Source organism: Sitophilus oryzae, unplaced genomic scaffold (assembly GCF_002938485.1).
Source record: "Sitophilus oryzae breed Bouriz unplaced genomic scaffold, Soryzae_2.0 scaffold_1989_pilon_pilon, whole genome shotgun sequence".
Classification (NCBI taxonomy): domain Eukaryota; kingdom Metazoa; phylum Arthropoda; class Insecta; order Coleoptera; family Curculionidae; genus Sitophilus; species Sitophilus oryzae.
The window spans coordinates 69,344-91,261 of record NW_022146711.1 but is presented as its reverse complement, the minus strand read 5'-3'; the positions used below and the strand labels follow the sequence as shown (position 1 = coordinate 91,261).

Sequence of the window (21,918 nt, the reverse complement as noted above, 5' to 3'; positions counted from 1 at the left end):
CTCAATTGTGCTTCGTTCAGTTACGTATTGCTAGAATCGAAGTGGTGCAGCAGGGCCGTAGTCGGCCCAATAGAAAACAAAAATGATTTTATATTTATTTTTCAGGTATAAAAAATTATGGAACATTGGGAGATAATAACATTTTTTTTTTTTATTTTTTTCAATTTTGAATTTTCTTGTGGACTACTGATCAATTTATATTATATTTTCGATTTTTTTTTTTTTTTTTTTTTTTTTTTTTTAATATAAAATGAAATATTGTTATTAAATTAAATTCAAACTAGCCAGTCTACAACATAAGAACTAGTCGAGGGTTACTGGACTTCATTAATGAAATGACGAATGAAGAGATATTACTGCACCGTCTCCTTCAGATTACTAATGATATGTATTCTCGATGTAACTTATTCACACTCACTACAGTGTAAACCCTGGGCTAAATGAAATAGGACTGGCCAGGGTCGATCATAGATACACAAATTTATTTTATTAAAAACAATTCAAAAAGCGCTAAAGCAGCAGTGAGACTAGCTCTAACTGATAAAATAGATTTCTTTTAAATAGATTTTCTTTTACATCGAAAACACGGGATATAGAAAATCCCATGTTAATTTGAAAAAGTGAAATATTATCTCCCCATATGATTTTTTAATACAAAAAGTTGTACTTTTAGTGGCAAATTCCATTTCATTGGAAGAATAAACCAAAACACTAAATCACCACAATACACCAAAACACTTTTACTTTTACACTGGACGCGCGTTTCGCTAACCATGTTAGCATCATCAGCAGATGATTAAACTAAACTCAACAGTTATCTCTAGTTCAGCTTATAATCATCTGCTGATGTCGCTTTATGGGGCAAGCTGCGTCCATGCTAAAAGCAAAAGTGTTACAGTATGTTAATAATGTTAAATGTTACAGCTAACTGTCTAACACCAAAGTTCCAACCCTCAACTGTATAATTTTGGAAGAGTAATTTAAAAGTTGTTTCAAATTAGTAAAATTTATAATACAGCCCCAGAGAAAACTACAATTAAAATACAAGCAAAATATTATTGTGTCATTGTCAAATTCGATGTCACATTTTGTTTACAAAAATTTGTAACACTATAAATAATGAATTGTTTGTAGTGAGCCGTAATTTCTGTATTATTAACCCGGTAAATGAGGAGATAAACAATTTTGATTGATTAAAATTTTATTTTAAGATGAAATTTTAACAACATTCTAGAAATTCGAATAATGAATTGAATACTGACAAGACAAGTGACATCTGTCTAAAAAGACAGCGATTTTTTGAGTGACAATTTGGTTATGTAAAATTTAGAATGACAATTTTGATTATGCAAAAGAAATACTGGTTGCTTAACGATTAACATTAATTTAAATATAAATCACCAATCTCTATCTATCTATTCAGCCTCTTCGATCCATCGTTGGACATAGGCCTCCCAATCTCTTCCACTCTTCCCTCTCTGTCGCCGTGCTCATCCATCTTGTGCCTGCATGTTTCCTCAGATCGTCCGGCCATCTCATCTGGGGTCTTCCTCTACTTCTTCTATTCTCCCAGGGCCTCCAGTTTATGATGCATTTGTTCCATCGATCATCCTTCTGTCGTACATTGTGACCGGCAAACTACCATTTCAATTTTGCTACTTCACTTCTAACATCCCTTACTTTAGTTTTTCTCTGATTTGAGCATTTGTCTTTCCATAGATCTTTGAGATTTTGTTACCTTATCCATATTTGTCAGTGTCCAGGTCTGGGATCGGTAAGTAAGTACAGGGAGTACATTGATTATATACTTTGGTTTTTGAGATACTTAAAAATATTAAAAATTGTTTTTAATAATAATAACTTCATTTTCCAAATGCTGCCCAGGCCAGTCTTACTCGTCTCTTTATTTCAGCTGTTTGGTTTTCTTTTTTCAGTCATTTGTCCCAGATATATACTCTTCAACTTGTTCTATTTTTTTCTTGCTTTATTCTGGTTGTTATGTTTTCATCTGTGTTTGTTATGATTTTAGTTTTAGTGTAGTTCATATTTAGGCCTATTCTTCTAGGTGCTGTATCCAGTTCTTCCAGCATTTCTTTCTTTTCTGTTATTAAGGCGATATCATCTGCATATCTTAGGTGATTCAAGTATTGTCCACATATTTTGATACCTTTTTTCTTCCCAAAGTCTAAATTTTGAAAACGTCTTATATAATGCCTGGTTAAAGAGTTTAGGGGATATTGTGTCACCCTGTCTGACCCCTCTTCCTAGCGAATTGGCTTTGTTCCTTCGTGGATTTTAATTGTTGTTTTTGCTTCGCTATATATGTTGGCTATTAAGTCTGCGTATCTGTAGTCTCTATCCTGCTATTTATTAAGGAAGTTTTTACTGCCCAGTGCTCAATACTATCAAAGCCTTTTTCCATCTACAAAATGCAATATATAGTGGGATGTTGTATTCATTGGCTCGTTCTATTAGTATTTTTTCATAGTTAATAAGTGGTCAACTGTACTGTATCATTTTCTGAAGCCTGTTTGTTCTTTTGTTTGGTATCCGTCAAATTTTGTTGTTAGTCTATCGGTTAATATTTTAGTGAAGAGCTTATAAATTACGGAGTGTTATAGGACGATAGTTTTTTAGATCTACCCTATCACCTTTTTGCTTGTAGTATGATGGTTATAGATTCCTTCCAGTCGTTTGGGGTTATTTTTTCTATTGGGATTTTATTCAGGAGAATATAAAGAGTATTAACACACTTTTCCGTACTTTAGCATTTCTGTTGTTATTCCGTCTTTTCCAGGTGATTTGTTGTTTGTAATTTGTTTCAATGTTCCCTTAATTTCCGATTTGCTTTTTTCAGGTTGTAGTTCTGAGTTTCATTTTCTTATTTTTGTTTGGAGTTTCTTTACGGTGTCTACCGGCGGATCCCGTTTTGTTTCGTATAGTTCTGTATAGAATATCTGTGTGATTTTTATAATGTCATCTTTAAATCACCAATAAGAATAATGAATAAAATATTTAAACAAAAACAGACCACAGACTACACAAAGCAAATTTTTGATTAGTAGCAGTTAGTAGTAGTCAGAGATATATATTATGTAGTAGTATTTTGGTCGAATGGCCACAGCTATCCGGCCGGGTAATGTGGCATTTTTATTAATACATAGATATGGTACATAAAATATATTTTGTAATATGGTAGATACATTAACAACTGTTCTTAAGAGTCTAATTTAAAAAAAAAATATTTTAGTTTGTTCTATTTTGGTGAAATGAATATCATTAATATGTAATTCTACTTCGGCTAATTGGTTAGAACAGTTTGCGGATTATTTCGTGACTGAAGGAAATGACGAACGTTAGCAATATGTTGAAGTGCCTCCCGTGGTCGGAACTGGTATCAATTCTGTACTCACATGTTCTTCATCTTCCGCCTCCTCATCGTCATCAATATAAACTGAAGAAGACAAAGAAGCGACAATAGCATCATCATCCAAGTATTCGATACTTACAAGATTATCATCAAAATGGAGAAATTCCTTAAACTTATTTTCAGAACAAGGAAGATTGTCTAGAATATTGTTATCATCTTCTTATCCATTCGGCTACTGTCAAGTCATCGTCTGAATCGAAATCATTTTCCACTTTTAGGAAACCAACGTGCTGAAACAATTAAAAATTGTTTGTTTTGATATCCTTTCATGTCATGTCATATAAATGAAGTTTATTCCATCCAAGAGGTTGATAGAAAAATGTTCACCCTATGTATCAAATATTTACTATTTTATTTTTTTTTTTAAATAAGTTATAAATAGCTCTTTAAGCTTTTTTAAGCATCCATAGGTTGTAGTTTGGAACTAATATTTGGTGGCATGAGTGATAAAATACCGTTTTAGGTTCGTTGCCAGAAAAAATCTTACGATCATATTAAAATTTAAGGTTCGTTTTATCCGTTTATAAAAGGGTTCATTATTTACGAAAAAAAAAAATTATTTTTTTATTGATTTATTGATTTAGTACTTATAGATTTGGTTCGTTATTAACGAAATTTCGCAATAAACGGGTTTGTTATAGGCGGTTATTACCTTATATCCTTCAATTTAATAGCTGTTATTAAATGGTTTCACTTCAAATATGCGCAAATAGTGCATACAGATTTTTTCATTTTCTCGAGGGCTAAGTTCGGCTCTGTATGTAACAGAAAGAGAACGAACTACCGATTGGAAAGGGATACGTGCACATACGTACGGTGCATAATGCTTTATTCCTGTAGCTCGTAGCTTTCGTTCGGCTTAAAAGCAACGAAAACTTTGGCCGACCGCTTTGAGAGCGAGAGCGGCCTCGAATCGCCCCTCCACGCTTCCGCACCCCTTTCCCTGCCGACGCAGTCAAACATCCGTAAATGCGTGTACGCGTAATTAAAAAATATGCACTGTATGTCTATGCGAGCATAAGCTGTACGATATATGGTTCGGGATATCTGTGAAAAAAACTTTTTGACCAGTTCCTATGGATTAATTAGTTGTTTGCATAGAAAAATGCATATAACGATGAGGCTTTTTAGTTAGAAGAGGTTTTTTTTAATTATACATGTTCTCAAAGAGGGTAGTTATTTTAAAACGTACTACTGGCTAGAGAATTATTTGCGAAAGCCGAAGACTTTTTAATCTATATATTTTATTGAATTAAAATAAAATAAAAAAAATCACTAAGGTTGCATTAAGAAGGTTGCATTCTTTTTCTTTAAATCTACACAGTATAGGGTGATAATTTGAAAAGTACCAATCCAGAATATCTCTTAAAAAATACTATGATGAAGATCTCCTTATGTAGATTACCAATTGCGACTGTACCACGGTGCAATCTATACAAGGACTTAGAAGTCGATGATGTCGACAACGTTATCAGGAAATATGCCTTAAGCATTGAAGAAAGGGTCCTTCAGCACATCAAAACATCGAGGCCCAGCGACTCCTGGAGAGTGATGTTAGTGTCCTGGAGAGTGAGCTTAGTTAGAAGACTGCAAAAAACAAAAACATTTGAACTAGTGTAGCGAAAAGTGTTACTACAGCCCAGAGCATACTAAAACAGTGCTAAACTGAACCGACAAAAATTTTTTAGAAAAAAAGTTGCCACAAATGTCAAATACACAAAGAGGAAACCAATGTTTTCTAATCCAAACCTCCGATGTGTATTTAAGATCTTACTTGATAGTAGTTTTTTTGACAAATATATTCCCGTTTGCAACTTTTCATATTACTCTGTATAATATGAAATAGGTAACTAAATTTAAGATTATTGTCAAACATCATCAAACCTAAAACCTAAAAATAATAAATTTTGTGATTAATACTCTAATAATAATGTTTACAAAAGATGAAAGGTAAAAATTTATTTTATTCTTGATCTTACCAAGGTTCAACGCAAAGTCTTGCACAAGACTTTTGCAAGTCCAAACCTACTGCGGTACTTTGGGGCGTTTGAAAAAAACCTATATTAAGCCGCGTCCAAGCTTCTCGAACAAAATGTTCATGAACATATATAATTAAACAGATACTAAGTGAAAATTGTGAGATAGGTAGATTTATAAATAATAAAGCCAACAGGTACAGCTAGCCTAGGCCTATTAAGGAGCGCGGAGCGCCAACGGCTAGCTTGTACGCCAGAGCTTGCGTCTGCCTATGCTAGAGCGCGCGTTCTTTTTCCGACGGGTGTCGGTAAATCAAAAGGGGCGAACGGCGTGCATTTCGGCGGACATTGTACCGGACACTTGGAAGGGTCTCATTTAATTTCAGGCGTCCATCTGTGATTTTATTTTTACCGATTCGACAATGGGAGACGCAGTTATTGACTGGATCGTGAAAAACATTTACAATAATTTGTTTGCACAAAGAAAAGATTTTATAATTTTAATTTTATTGTGGGTTGAGTGTGAATAGCTATGTTGCTAGACTTCGTCCATATAATTTCATTTTTTGTTAATAAAGACCTTTATGATTATTTTATTAAAAACCGGAATTATTATGGAAGTTCACAAAGAGTGAAATTATTACTTAATAGGAAGTTTGACACCGGAAATGAAATTTTACCATTACATTTTAGAAATATATATTTATACCGGTGTTTCTGAAAAGTGGTTTACTTCTATAACTTTTAATTTTTAGGTACAAAACGAGATTTGATATGTTACAGGACATAAATCAGGATTGGTCGACGTTTTCATTTATTTCACTACCTATTTCACCGGAAATGACAACAACATTTGATTTAAATGGTACCCTCGGTATTTTTTTTACCGGATATGATAGAAAGTGACATTCTAAATAGAATGATATATTATATGTCAACTTTTGACATTTTCAATTCAAAATGTATAAATAAGCGTAACGACAATTTTACTCCAAATACCAAGTATGTGGTACCAAATTATTCGTAAATGCTTTCAAATATGCTGAGCCAGCCACGTACCATTTGAAAAATTTGAGTTATCATTAAAATTACGATTTGGGCGCTTTTAAGCGGCCATGAAGGAAAAAACAAATTAATAGTTTTAACTCAGTCTTGGCACTCTAGATTGAAATTTAAAATGCTATTTTTATTTAGTGGAATTGTCTAAAATTGACGTATGGTATGTCATTCTATTCAGAATGTCATTTTCTATCAAATAAAATAAAAAAGCACTTAGGATACAATCTAAAATACAAAGTTGTAGTCATTTCCGGTGAAACAGGAAACAACCAAGGCCAATTGGGCACGTCAATTAATCCCGATTTATATCATATACTAACAAACCAATTTCGTTGTATTATCTGAAAAATAAAAAAAGTAAAAAGTGAGCCCCTTTTTGAGAAACACCTGGTAGAATCGGCTGAAAATGAATACAGAGGTCTTAAAAATACACTGTAACGAATAATCTACCAAAAGACCCTATGACCCTCCGCCTGTTAAATATTGATTCTTCAACGATAAAAGTTCTTAAACTGTTTACCAATTAATTTATTTAATAAAATGCTTGCACTCGAAATACGGGCACTCGAAAAAACAGCGACTACCTAAACGCATTCTAGATCTATAGAGTAAACTGGTTGTCGCATTCTTCCCCGCAACTCAGTCCTCGGGACCGATGCGATGGGCTATGCCGTCGTTTACGACCTGCTGCTACTAGTATATAGTGTGAATTATATATGTTCGCCAACGTTTTGTTCGAGTAGCTTGGACGCGGCTTTATACGCATATGGCTTATTGTCGACGGCTACCACAACTCACATATTATATGCTGGCAATAGTTTCGGAGAACATTTTTATGATGTTTTAATATACAGGGTGGTCGAACTGAACCACCGGAAACTTCGGCAGCATATTCTGCAGATAAAAATAAGTAAAAAGTTCGGCCCATAAATGTATGTCATAAAATGCTTAGTTTCGGAGATACTGGATGTAGAAGTTTCATTTTTTATTTCGATTTTTTTCCAAATAATTTCTGAAGTAACGAATTGAATGAAAATTGTTAATTTATCTAGGAGTTTTGATGTCAGCTGAAACCTATTTGTAGGTTTAGGTACCTACCTAAATATGTTTTTAACTGTTTTGAAGAGTAATAACTTTCGTCCGTACCGTATAAAACTACTGAGTGAAAAAAATATACATTCCGTGATTTTTCACGTAAAAATGCCTCTTGGTAAATCGCTACGAGCAACCGTTATATATTTACAATGGAAATAGTCAATACATATTATTATTGACAAAAAATAAACTTATGTTGAGTAGATAGTTGTTACTTGACTGAAATGATAAATTTGGGAATCTTTTATTTTTAAATTAATCATAAATTTTCTTGGAAGAAATGATGATAAAACAATTTCTGTTGAACTCTTGATCCAAAAACATTTTAAGTTTATGATTTCAGTCTAATAACAATTTAGTCCAGCATGTTTAATTTATGTCAATGATGACAGGTATTGATATTTTAGATTTCAAATATCTTGAGAACTATTATTACTCATAGCGATTTTACCAAAAGACATTTTTGGCATAAAAAGACGTCGTAAATGTATATCTTTCGACTCAGTAGTTTTTATACAGCTACGAACGAAAAGTTCCCAAGTTCCCATTTATAAGAACTTTCTTAGTTACTTTTATCTGCAGAATATGCTGCCGGAGTTACCGGAATACAGTTCAGGCCACCCTGTATTATAGGGAGGAGGGGTAAGTAAAGATTTTTATCTGCGAAAACTTAGTTGTAAATAAAAAAGGGAAAAATGCAAGACCAAAACGAACCCCAGTATCACTCGTCACTATTTAGATCTTCTAAGCGGTACATTTCAAATAAAACACAAAAAAAAAAAAAAATAATTTGAAAAAAAAAGAAAATCTACTTTGACATCATTTAAGTGTAATATAACTATATAAAATAATGAAGCTCAAAAGTTTAATTGAGTGAAGCAAAAGGTAATAGAGAATCTCTGAAACAATAATAACATTTTTAAAAAAATTACTTGATATTTTAAAATACTCTAAGGTTTTATTCGTCCCTCTTCTAAACTCCTATAAACGGCTTTTGAAATTTAATCTTCAGTTATCATTGATGCAGCGATAGTATAATTTCAACGGACTATCGACAGAATTAATTAATTATTTCAGTTATGGTATAAATTAAAAAATAATGGTTATTTTTTTTTTTTTTTTTTTCAGAAAAAATGTGTTGATAATTTAAGATAGGAAATGGAAAATTTATCAAGATTCCATGTCAAGAAATTATTTGCAACCTCTCAACAACAATATAAAACGTACAAGCAGCTTACTTTCAGAAGACGACTGTTTTCAACATTACCAAAAGGAAAACAACCAGCTTATCGCCAGCCCCAAAAGGTACGTAACTAGGTAGTTATTTCTATAATATCCACAAATTTAATACCTTAATATAGAATTCGTTATATTTGAATTCGGATCAAAGGGCTCTAAGAAGTTCTATACGCGTATTTTATATTCTGTTACATTTAATCTGTCTGTACCTTTTTGCTATAAATATAATTAATTATTAAGAATACCTATACAGGGTTGTTCACCACATAGGACACGGAGTATTGCAGCTAAACGATTAGCTTTTTACAAATTAGCCAAGTTTTGGGTTTGTTGAAGGACTATTAGAGTTACAATTTAAAAAAAATATTTTACAAGATACAGTGTCCAAAGTAGTAAAAAATATCAAAGTTGTATTTTTTTAAATGGAACACCCTGTATTATTACATTACAGTTTCTACGATTAAAATAAAGGTAAATTTTATTTAGGTTTATTACACTTAAACCTTACCGTTTTGAAATATTTCAAATTTTTGTGAAATTGCAGTAAAAATTTTAAGGCTTCATTCCAAGATTGTCAAAGTTTTTAATACTAAATATTTACTGAAATTTATTTATTGATCAGTTATTGTGTTGCAATATTAAAATATCTATATCTCTAACACAGAGTGTCTAAAAAATTATTTTCAATAATTTCTAGATTTAAACATAATAACTTCTTTTAATTTAAATCGTTGCGCCCTGTATATTTAGGAGAATCAGATGCACAATTTAATTGTCTATCAAATTGTATTATACTTTTTACCCTGTTAGACAAATGAAATGCATTTTCTTTTCTTAGACCTCATTTATCAATATTATCTATGGAATATTGACATTTTGAATTGTTTTTAAAGCAACAAATGTACAAAATGTACAGGTTTGGTTTGTAATATTATCGTTTTAGCAAAACGATAATATTACTAACATTGTATATTACAAAAAGAAAACTATTTAAATCTGTATAAAAGTATACATTAATTAAATATAATACCATTATTTCCGCCCAAATACTAATTAATTACATACTTAATTGTGTTCGTTAATAAATTATTCTAAATAAATGTGGATTTGAATCCGAAATCAATATAATAATAAGTTATGAAAATGTACGTCTCTGTTGAACTATGAAGTAAAATGAAGTATCATTTTTAAGGTGTTACTTTTTATTACACTGTCTAATACACATACAAAACTCCAGTTTTTTTAGTATTTGAGGCAATTAATGTATTATTAATCAACGCAAACAGTCAGTTAATGTAGTTTGAATACTGGAATCATATTAATTGGTCCTCTTTAACAAATATTTAAAGTTTTTTTTTTTTTGAATTATTTTTATGGGAAATAAACGAATTATATCGACAATAATAGTATCTGTACTCTTTAAAAATGTCTTTACATCTTGAAAAATGATCTAAAATGTCAGTATTCCATGGGTATATTGATAAATAAGTTCTAAATTACAAGAAAATGCATTTTTCTACGGAAACTTAAAGGGATAGGTAAAAATGGTATATAATACAATTTGATAGACAATTTAATTATTGCATCTGATTCTCATAAAATAAACAGGTGTTCCATTAAAAAAAAAAAAAAAAAAAAAAAAAAAAAGGTATTTAAAATATTTTTTAGACACTCTGTATAAGATAGTATAATTTTTATTATTGCAACACAATAACTGATTGTAAATAAACTTCAATATTTATCATTAAAACTTTGACACCCTTGGAGAAATGAAGCCTTAAAATTTTTTTTTACTGCTATTTCACAAAATTGAAAATATTTCAGAAACAGTGGTTTAAGTGTAATAAATCTTAATCAAATTTACATTTATTTTAATCGTAGAAAACTAAAAATGTAATAATATACAGGAGTGTTCCATTTAAAAAATACAACTTTTGATATTTTTATTTTTTTGGACACTTCTGTATCTTGTAAAAATATTTTTAAATTGCCAAGCTCTAATAGTCCTTCGACTAATCCAAAACTTACAATTCTCAAAATCTCATCCGTTTAGCTACAACTCTCCGTATCGTCTTATATTAACTATAATATGAATTGTGTCAAAAAAAAGTTATGATCACTTATGCTTATTCATTCGAAGACAAATAATAAATATCCTTTATTATGGGGAAATTATCTCTGTCACTATCTAAAGCCAACTAAAGCATTAAAGTTCTTGGTATAAGTTTAATTGGTGCCTACTCACCAAGGAATATAAGGCAATGAAAAGCAAATGATCTAGCTGGAAACTCCAAACTCCAGCTTGAACACTCCACTAACTGGACCAGAACCGTTCTGCTTTTTCAAGCGGAAACCAACTAAAAGCGGGACTGAAGAACCTGGAAGACTCCATCCGTAACCTGGAATGGGGGAGTTCTCAACGGTTTAAGACACTCGAACAAGTTCCTCAAAACTTACGACCATGAGAAAAATACAAGATTTTCCTTGATTTAATTAAAAACAATCTTCAGATATTCAGAAGGGTTTCTAACGGGACACTGTCTCCTCAAGCGAACACGTCAGTAGGCTGAAGCTGAGAAGCAACGGCGAATGCACCAGATTCTGTGGGGAAAATTGGGAAACACCAGAACACCTTACCTTTTAACTTTACCTTAAATAATGTTTCTTAATGGCAAAAATATTTTAAAAAAAGATTTGAGCACAAAGTTTATTTGCATAATCAACTATTTATAATATGATTTCAAGGATCACATACATATATTATCTCGTCTATCTTTCCGGAATCATTAATGAATCAAAGTAAACACTCGATGCATTAAAATTTACATTTAAAAAACAATTTAAAGCACTTATAATGGACTTCTTTATCTCTTTCATTTATACGTCAGCTTTTAAATTTATTGTATCATTATTTTGACGTATAGAGCTACTGGGGTGGTTGAATAAAAATGACAATATTGGCAGAATACAAATAATATTATTTCAGTTTACTTTACAGATTTGACGCTGAAACTGAAGGTTCTTGACAATGATAGATGATAGTAATACATGATTTAATTGAATTATATACGTACTACCTGTCCAATATTAGAAACTTTTCACAATATCAGATCAATATCATTTAGTTTCAAAGTAAAGGAATTTTTCAATTTTTTTTATCTCAAAAACTGCGACTTTGACTGATTTTGATGTTATTACACAATTTTTGCAAATATTATTTCTAATCTTAAGTGAAAACTGCGTTTCACTATAGCTACTGTAATTTGGAGTTCGATTTTTAAATTTTTAACCCCCTCCCATACCTCCTTACCAACGCCCCACCCCACCAAAAACTAATGGCCAGATTATCGGGTGCCACAGTATTTTTATTACTTAAATTTGGTTAAAATTGGTTTAGCGGTTTTTGAGTTATCGTGTTACAAACAGACGGACAGACAGACACCATGAAAATATTTTTTTTTTGTATTTAGGTCAATTAAGTCATTTGAGTGAAATTAAAAACCTTTTTTAGCCGACCATACCAATAGGTATGGTAGGCTATTAAAATAAACAAAAAAATTTTTTTTTCAATTTCACTCAAAATGAGTTGTTGGGTCAATTTGGTCATAAATGACCTAAGAACAAAATATTTCCATGGTATCTGTCTGTCTGTCTATCAGTCTGTTACGATAACTCAAAACCGCTGAACCGATTTTAACCAAATTATTTCCTAAAACAATGACACCAATCTAACCGTGAAATGGTATAAAGGAGGAGCGCGAAAAATCCCCAATAAAATTACGTATGATTTTCAAATTAAGGTAGAGCAATATTTTGCAACAAGAACGTAACATCAAAATCGTAAATCTCACATTCAGTATTAACATATTTTAGTATGGGCGGCTATGCGTGCCTCCCGCGGCGCCAATTTTTTTTGTCGATCTTAATAGCCTACCATACCTGTTGGTATGGTCACGGCTAAAAATATGCATAATGGTTAGGTGAAAAATCAGGATATTGCTTTTTTGCATTTCCGTACAAAATCTATTTATACTTTTTTCTCAAATACAGTAAAAAATAAATATATTACAAGAAAATACACATTTATGGAGTCATAAATTCTTTTTTAAAACTTTTTTTTTTTTTTAATAAAAATGAATTGTAATAAACCCCACTTCTTTGTAGGAAATTATTGCAATGTAATTATTACAATAGACATTGTAGAAAACAATGCCGTAATACCAAATAAAATGGTACTAGGCATCACGTTGTTGGTTTTATTTCTATCAATTTGTAAGATCTTCAAATAGTTAAATATGCTTGATGTTGTACGACAATAGCGAATAAGTGTGGTGGTAATTCTCACAATTTGTGTCAGAGAATAATCAGATTGATCTCGATTGAAATTTAAATGAAAATCATTGACCTAAATTATGGCACACTTCCTACTAGCTTTGTATTTTTTGACACAATTTGCTCTTACTAGGCATTATTGTAAACTGAGTTGGGGAAGAATAATAACTTAGCTAATACAACAATTGTGTGTCATATATGTTTACAACAATCTAAGTACTGTTTTTCCTTTTATATTTTTTTCTAAAAAAAAAAAAAAAGGTTAAATTAATTAACAAGAATTTACAATATACATTAAGTACATACAAATTACTACAAGTAAGAATACTGAAACGATTATATTTTATGAATTGTAATTTATAAGTTTATTCCAAAAACGTCGAACACCGATAAATACTCGAAAGTAATAAAATTTAGAAAACACCTAATATTTAATACCTGTTATAATTAATACAATCAAAAATAAATATATAAAAAAAAAAAAAAAAAAAAAAAAAAAAAATAGTTACTTTTTGATTGATCTCAATTTTAATTGCATTACAAAAAACACACTTGCGTTGTTTATTATTAATTTCAAAAGGTGATGGACTTAAAAATAATTTCTCATGACGCAACTACACTCATCGATAACATTATAGATTGATTTCAGATGAAAATCCATTGAACTTCCCAAATATATATATTTTGTCTAATATTTGTAGCAACTTGAGTGTCACATACGGAGATAATTTTTTAAGTAAAATATAAATTATTAAAAAGTTACAATGTTTTTGTGGACAAGTAAAGGGGTTTGTGGGAGATTATATGGATATCTGTAGTGCTGGTAGTCAAAATGGTAATATCTCAGTCTGGATTAGCTGGAATCTCTTCGAAATATCTGATAAAGTAGATTGTTTTTTATAAATTTACAACAAGCATTAGCTTAGTATAGTATTATTATCTTTAATAAAAATAAAAAAAAAAAAAACGGCGTCAAAGATGGCTGGCGAATGACAATCAATTATAATTTTGGCAGGTCAATCTCTAAGGCAATCATTTAAAACTGACATAAAACATCCCAAAAATTAACACGGAGTATAGAGATTACAAAGGATAGAGCGTTACCAAACAGGAAAATCTATTTCCAAAAAAGTATTTTCCTCGAATTTTTAAACTACACCGCTTAAAAAATAATTTTTTTACACAATATAAAAAATAAATTACAACAGCGTTACAACGTCTTTGGCGCCGTTTTTTTCTCGATCGTATGGTACTTGTTTAATAATTCTTTATATATTAACCTTCCTTAAAAGAGATCCCCACTAAAAGATGTTAATTTGATTATGCTGAAATATGGCAATGACAGACATTGATAATGGGTGGATACTGAATTATACCGGGTGCGTCTCAAAAGTGGCTCACTTGTTTTTTGTTTCACCGGAAAATGACTACAACTTTTGATTTTTAAATGCTTTCTCCGGTATTTTTTACTTTATTCGATGATGAAATGACTACTCTCTGAATCGAATGACATGTCAATAATGTCAACTTTTTGACATTTTTGGCATATGGTTTTGTTGAAGGTATGCTTGTGTGAGTTCCATACGAGCAATTTGACTCAAAATACCAAGTGTGTGGTATCAAATTGTTCGTAAAAAATGCTTTTTCAAATATCTTAATAAATACCACCCTCGTTCCATTTGAACAATTGAGATATGATTAAAAGCCCGGTTGGTCTGTCTTTAACCGGCCATGACAAGACACTAAAAACATTAGTCGAATCTATTTTTCCAGGCTCCTTGATTAAAAATTAGTGTTTTTTAACACAGCCATGGCACTCTAGATTGGGGAATTTAAAATAGATTTTTTTTTTTTTTTTTTTTTTTAAAAATTGACATGATATGTCATTCGATTCAGAGTGTCACTTTCAATCGAATAAAGTAAAAATACCGAAACGGGGGTGCCATTTCACATCAAAGTTATCAATGGAAATGTTTCGAAAACAATTGAATACGTCAATCAATCAATTTATGTCACATACGAACTTGTGCAAATTCCGTTGTTTTATCTGAAAAAATAAAGGAGAGTTATGGGGGTGAGCCAATTTTGAAAAAAAAACACCCTGTATATCCCCAGATAAACATTTAGTAATATGATATATTTTCTTAAAATTTTTTTTTTTTTTTTAAAAATGAATAAAATTCTGCTATATAGTTCACTAATTTTATATTTCTTGCACTTGCATTAAAACATGTAAACGATTTAATCAGTAATATCAACATCAAGTATTACGTAGTCTTACTTGCTAATTACTAATTTTATTTAAAATCAAATCTTTCTTTTTCAATTTAAATTCCAAATGACTTTTCATGCCTTTCTTCTATGATTTTCTGAAATCGTTGGAAGAACTGTAAAAAATAATGTGCATTTCTCACCTTTATTGCTTCAATTTTTTTTTTTAATAGAAATCTGATTGATATGTTTATCAAGATATATTGTCACTGATTATAAGTATATCCACTTATGTAATATTGTTGATTATTATATTGATAATATTTGAGATTATAGGTGAATTAGTACTGGTAATACCAAAAAGATTAATATGAATTGAGTATTAAATATAATAATACATGTGAAAATATTTATGATAAAGACTATTAGAATTTTTTGGAAAATACATAAATTTTAAAATTATTTTTTTATATTAGATATTCATTTATAGACGGAGAGTTGGCTACATAAAAAACTTTATCATCGTTACATGGCTAATTTTTGGTAATGAAGTATCCGTTGTTTGTATTATGAAATAAGTTATGTCTGCCAGCGCGATCCGGGGGCTTAAAGCGGGGGCAGCCAATCGAAAGAAGTGAAATTTTACACCAAAAATATTATAAGGTACACGAGGTATAATTGCGAAAATAGCTTTTATTTATTATTAAGAAGCGTAGAAAATTGTTGGCAGACATTTTCTCGTGGCTAAAATGCCGGCAGACAACCCGAAAGAGACATATAGAATTTGACAAAGAAAAATCATCGCATACATGTAAGTCGACTGGTGCAATGGTCATGCTTATTTATTTAAAGCCGTATGCAAAAGGGCGAACAAAAAAATCATTGATTCAATCAGCGGTAGACAGTTATAAAAACGCGATATTACTCTGCAGGGTGAATCTTGAATAAGTGCAAATATTTTCAGAGCTGGTGAATCTCGATAAAAAGAAACATATTTTCTTTTTGCCGTTTTTCAAGTCCAAAATAACCGAGTTATTCAATTTTGAAATTTAAAGAGGATTTTTAAATAATTTTGTGAGCCCTGTTTTTTTTTCTGTACTTGCATCCATTATTTTAGTGTCGTAGCCATAGAGTAAAACCGTAAGCATGATAGGTTAAGAAATAATTATACCGTTGGCCAAATTTGCTGTCAACAGGCAGTTCTAAAAGTTTTTCTAAAGTAGCCACAGGAGAAAATTAAAAAATAATGCACGATTTTCTACATAATTTTTAATTAAAAAAAAAAACTCATAGACGTGTTCCTGGGGTCGAAATATCAGCCTAAAAAGAGGCTGCTACTAAAGTTTTTATTTCACCCTGTATAAGCGACGCACAATACATGAAGTCTACAAAAATTTACGGTGCAGATATCGACTCAGAGGAAGACTCGTTTGCGAGAGCGAGGTTCTGCAGTACGATGAGTCAGATACAAATAGTGAGACAGAATAGTAAATATATGATATCTGTTTTGAAACAATAAAAATATATTTATAATATAATCGTATACATGATCTAAGAGTAATATCGCGCTTTTGATAACTGTCCGCAGATGATTTAGCCACGATATTTTTATCTGCCCTGTTGCATACGGCTTTAAATAAATAAATATGATGACATTCCACCAATCATGCATGTATGCCATATTTTTTAATTCTTAAAATTTCATTTTTAATAGTCGAGAGATAATTTTAAATTTCGATGCCTCCTTTGCGTTGTCTGTCGGCATTTTGGCGACCAGAAAAATGTCTGCCAACAATTTTCTACGTTTCTTAATAATAAATAAAAGCTATTTTCGCAATTATAACTCAAGTATCTTATAATATTTTTAGTGTCAAAATTTCACCCTTTCGATTGGCCGCCCCCGCTTTAAGCCCCGGGATCACGCTGGCAGAGATAACTATTTCATAATGGCTACACCAAAGGATGCTTCACACAAAAAGTAGCCATGTAACGATGATAAGGTTTTTATGTAGCCAACTCTTAGACTATTATGTTGGTTAATAAGTTTCTTATCACGCACAGGTCAGATTTCGTGTTTCTTTTAAATATATTCTTCAATTTATCGGAATTACTTACGGGGACATCATAATCATCAGTTCAATTACAAGACTAGGTATTGCAAATTTACCGACTTTTTTTGAAACTTGGAATTTACGCAACGGTTTACCGGTATTTACCAATTATTTCTTTACCAGCACAAGCGAAAAAGAAATAAATAGAAAAGTTACCGTTATCAAATCAGAGCAAATTTATTCCCACAAAAATCACAAAATACTTTTTGAATTTTGCTGAAAACAAAAGTAAACATAATGTCCAAAATAAAATAATAGTTATTTTTATACAAGACGATAAAATGATATTTAATCGTCGATAATTCACGAGCGATGAAATCGCGGGTGAATTAATTGAGGAGACGATAATGCAATTTTATCGTCGTGTACTTCAATATTCACTAATACCACTGAAGTCCAAATTGTTTCCGAGTACCGAGCCGTAGATATTTTTGAAAATTGTCGAGTCGAAGACGAGGGATAATTTAAAATATTCATGAGCGAGAAAAAATGTCCAGATTTAGTGACTTACTCGTGTGTCGATAAAATTCACAGGTGTTTGAGAAATCAAATAATTAAAATGTGTTTTTTTTTTCTTTTTGTTTCATTTATCTATGTTATTTAGTTACTATGACAACTAAGAGACACCCAAACTTAAAAACTATTTCAGTTTTGAAGCTGTCGAGCGGCACAGCTTAAAAAAATGTTTCGCTTCGATCATGAAAGCAAAGAAAATATTCGCCAGGAGATTAAGCTGTTGACACCCGCGAATACTATGAAATCGAAGTCAAGCGTATGGAAGCAGTTTACAAACTTTCATCTCAGCTTTGTAATTGAAATGTATCAAAATTATCATGTAAACAAATAAAAACCAGACTCTCAAAAATATATTCTGTCATTATAAACGTCGTCAAAAAATTTCCAGTATAATTCGCTGTTGGGTGCCCACAAGGGAAAAAATTTTCACTAAAATTTATCCGTTACCATAGTGATTTATCAAAAAACACGTTTTCATTGGTTAAAAATTACAGGTGTGGAATTTTCTTTTTCCATTACCCAGTGCATTGCGCGAGCATTCACCATGTTGAAATTGCAAAAATTTTTAGAAAGCTGCGACCATTGAAAATAGTTAGCCTTAGTCACCCTTATTAACATACTAAAAATCCCCATTTGTCCGATGTGTGCGTCATCATAAAAAATCGGCCGCCATCTTGAATTTTGGTACTTTTGGAAAAAAATGTAAATAACTCAAAAAAACGCTTTGTTATGGCGAAAAAACTTCAAAGAGGTAAAAATTAAACAGAATAAAAAAATCTATTAGAATCAATAAAAAATAGTTTATTATCTAACGCAATGACGTACAAAAAATTTTGAAAATCGAGCAATTTTTAAAAGGAATCACCAAAATGCAAATTACTAATTTTTAGCTTATTCTGAAATAACATGGATTTGGCATCAATTCAACTGAAATACAATCCTTGTGGCATTTTTCAAGAAATATTTTTATTGGTGGGTTAATAATATTTCAAAATTAACAGAAATTGTAAAAGCTATCCATTACTAAATACATGTGTACTAATAATGTGCGAAATCAGTCTCCACTGTGTCCCGGTCGGTGCTATTTGCACTTAAACCAAGGTCTTATTGTTACCATTTTGTAAACAACTTGTTTTTAACAATATAGTGACAGTTTGAAAAATTAGGCTCAGGTTGGAAGAAAAAAATGTAATGTAAACTGGCGACTTTCAAAACGTTGCAAAAAGATCCTCATCTGCGACAAATTACATCCGTTTTTTTAGATCCTGCAGCACAAAAATCTGAGCTAGTCGAAGCTGGAAATACATTCTTATTTTCATTATATTGTCGACATAGGCTAGCAAAAGATTTGAATCAGTTGGTATTTTAAATATAAAGCCCTTACTCTCGTCAGGTACTTATAGTAAATTTTTGATTTGCTACCTTACCTCCAACGCAGCTGAAAATCATTATTATAGGACCTATTTATAAATGCAGTATTGGCTAAATAACGGAAAAGAGGCAACAGAATGTGGATGAAGTAAAAAAACGGATACCTTAGTTCCAAAAACAATGTCAAACGCAGTGGCACCAAAATTTGTATTGAAAATGATGTACTGTAATTGCAAATCTGGATGTAATAAACTATGTACCATTGCGATAAAAAAAAGTAGTATAAGAATTAGTAGTCTCAGATGAAACTCCTGGTCTATAAGGATATTTGAATTATATTGAATTTTTTTTTTTTTTGGATTTAGCCAACAACACTGTTTTTTTGTTTATCCCTAATGCATCTGCAATGTTATGGGAACCCCATCCCTTAATCGCGTAAATATAATCGATTTTTGCTCTAAAGTTAAAGGCATTTTTTAAAAATTACGTGACACTGACACAAAATTATAATAGACCGGCAGATTAAATCATATTTGTTGTACTATTTTTTTTTAATCGCAATGGTACATGTTTAAAATCAAATATGCTATGTTCATGCTTGTGTGGTAACTGTAATGGTATTTTTTGCGAGAACAAACAAATATCGGTCGATAAAGAACAAATCGAATAAATTGTAAATTTCATTTTTTTTTCTAGAGATGACAGTTTGAAAAGTTAGGTTACAAGTTGATAACACATTTTTATTAAAATGGTTATAATTTGAATTATTGTTATTCAATTTGTAGGGGTATGTTTATAATGTATTTATAATGAAAAAGTGTTAACATCTTAGGTTAAGATCGTAGATGATATTTATGTCAAAAGACATTCGCAAGTAGTTTATTACATTTTACTTTTTTCTTCCAACCTGTAGCCTAATTTTTCAAACTGCCACTGTATTTTTAAAAACAAGTTGTTTACAAAATGGTAACAAAAATACCTTGGTTTAAGTACAAATATCTCCGACCGGAACAAGGTGGAGACTGCTTTCGCACATTATTAGTACACATGTTTTAGTAAAGGATAGCTTTGACAATTTTTCTTAATTTTTGAAATATTATTAAACCACCAATAAATTTCTTGAAAATGTCACAAGGACTGTATTTTATTGAATTGATGCTAAATATCCATGTTATTTGTTAATAAGCTTAAAAAATAGTAATTTGCATTTCGGTGATTCCTTTTAAAAATTGCTCGATTTAAAAAAAAAATTGTACATCACTGCGTTAGGATAATAACCTGTTCTTATTGATTCTGATAGAGTTTTTTATTCTCTTTAATTTTTACCTCTTGAACTTTTTCGCTATAACGCACCGTTTTCGAGTTATTTACATTTTTTCCCAAAAAGTACCAAAATTCAAGATTGCGGCCGATTTTTTTTGATGACGCACACATCGGACAAATGGGGACTTTTAGTATGTTAATAAGGGTTACTAAGGCTAACTATTTTCAATGGTTGCAACTTTCTAAAAATTTTTGCAAATTCAAAATTATTTGCACTGGCCTACATAGCGAGTTACGTTTTAAAAAATATTCAGAAATTATTATTTCAAGGAATTTATTACGAGTAGAAAAAAAATTGTGCTGGGTTGGTGTTGTCTCTAAATAAAGCTGTCTCTTTAGTTGTCAGTTTTGAGTCAATATTTTTCAATTCTCTTTCGTTTCGATTGCTGATTGAATTGGAGCCAGAAATGGCTCAAAATGAAATAAGTAAATTACCAACAGATATTCAGGCTGAGGCGGCAAACGCCATATCCAAACTACTTCCATTTAAGTCCCGAATAACTTAATAAGGAATACAAAAATTTTCAAAAATGAAAGCAATTAAAAAACGTGCGAGAAGAAATAAAGTTTTTAACCTATCCTCGCTGTTAAAGTATCATTTAATCTACCATTGCGGTTAAAGTACTATTTTATCTACTATTTTTGATAGATATAAAGCAATTTTAACAGTTGCTATGGAAAAAATAAAAATACTAAATCCTATATTATTCAAAAAAGAAAATTGTATCGTAGGAATATGTAAAAAAACGCATGGTACAGACACGTATAATGTCCAGTAAAACCAAATATAACTTTAGATTTTAAAGAAAATAGTTAACGTATGAGATACTATTTAAGTATTTACAATTTACTTAGCTTAGGTATATGATTAATTAGGGTCTTTTCTTATTAACCTATTAACCCTTTAATCTTCAGAACTTTGCCTTAATTGATAAGGCAAAGTTCTGAAGAAACAAATCTTGTTTCAAAGCAATCATCGCTTAACCGGGACATAATTTTAGTGCCCATTGTTCTTGTCGCAGAAAAAGCTTTTTGGACTCTACAATAGTTGGCCGAATGACCGTTAAGGGTCTCGAATACTATTTTCAAATATTTCTTCTAATTCCTTCCAGACAGTAATAAAAATTATGAATGGACAGGCTCTAATTGCGATATTGATGAAAATCTTGTATAATAGATGTAAGACCAGCGTAATAGAGGTGGCAACAGTACTGGTAAATCTTCAGCCCCTGCCTAACACTTTCATAGTTCTGGT

General features: G+C 30.9%; 1 protein-coding gene across 1 annotated transcript in view; it reads left to right on the top strand.

The window, feature by feature from the left end:
* LOC115883806 overlaps positions 1-21,918 on the top strand; it is a gene marked incomplete in the record, with an annotated part of 163,537 nt that overhangs the window by 130,393 nt on the left and 11,226 nt on the right. The window contains 1 exon segment of the mRNA XM_030902211.1: positions 8,714-8,865. Coding sequence (XP_030758071.1) covers positions 8,714-8,865 — 152 coding nt within the window.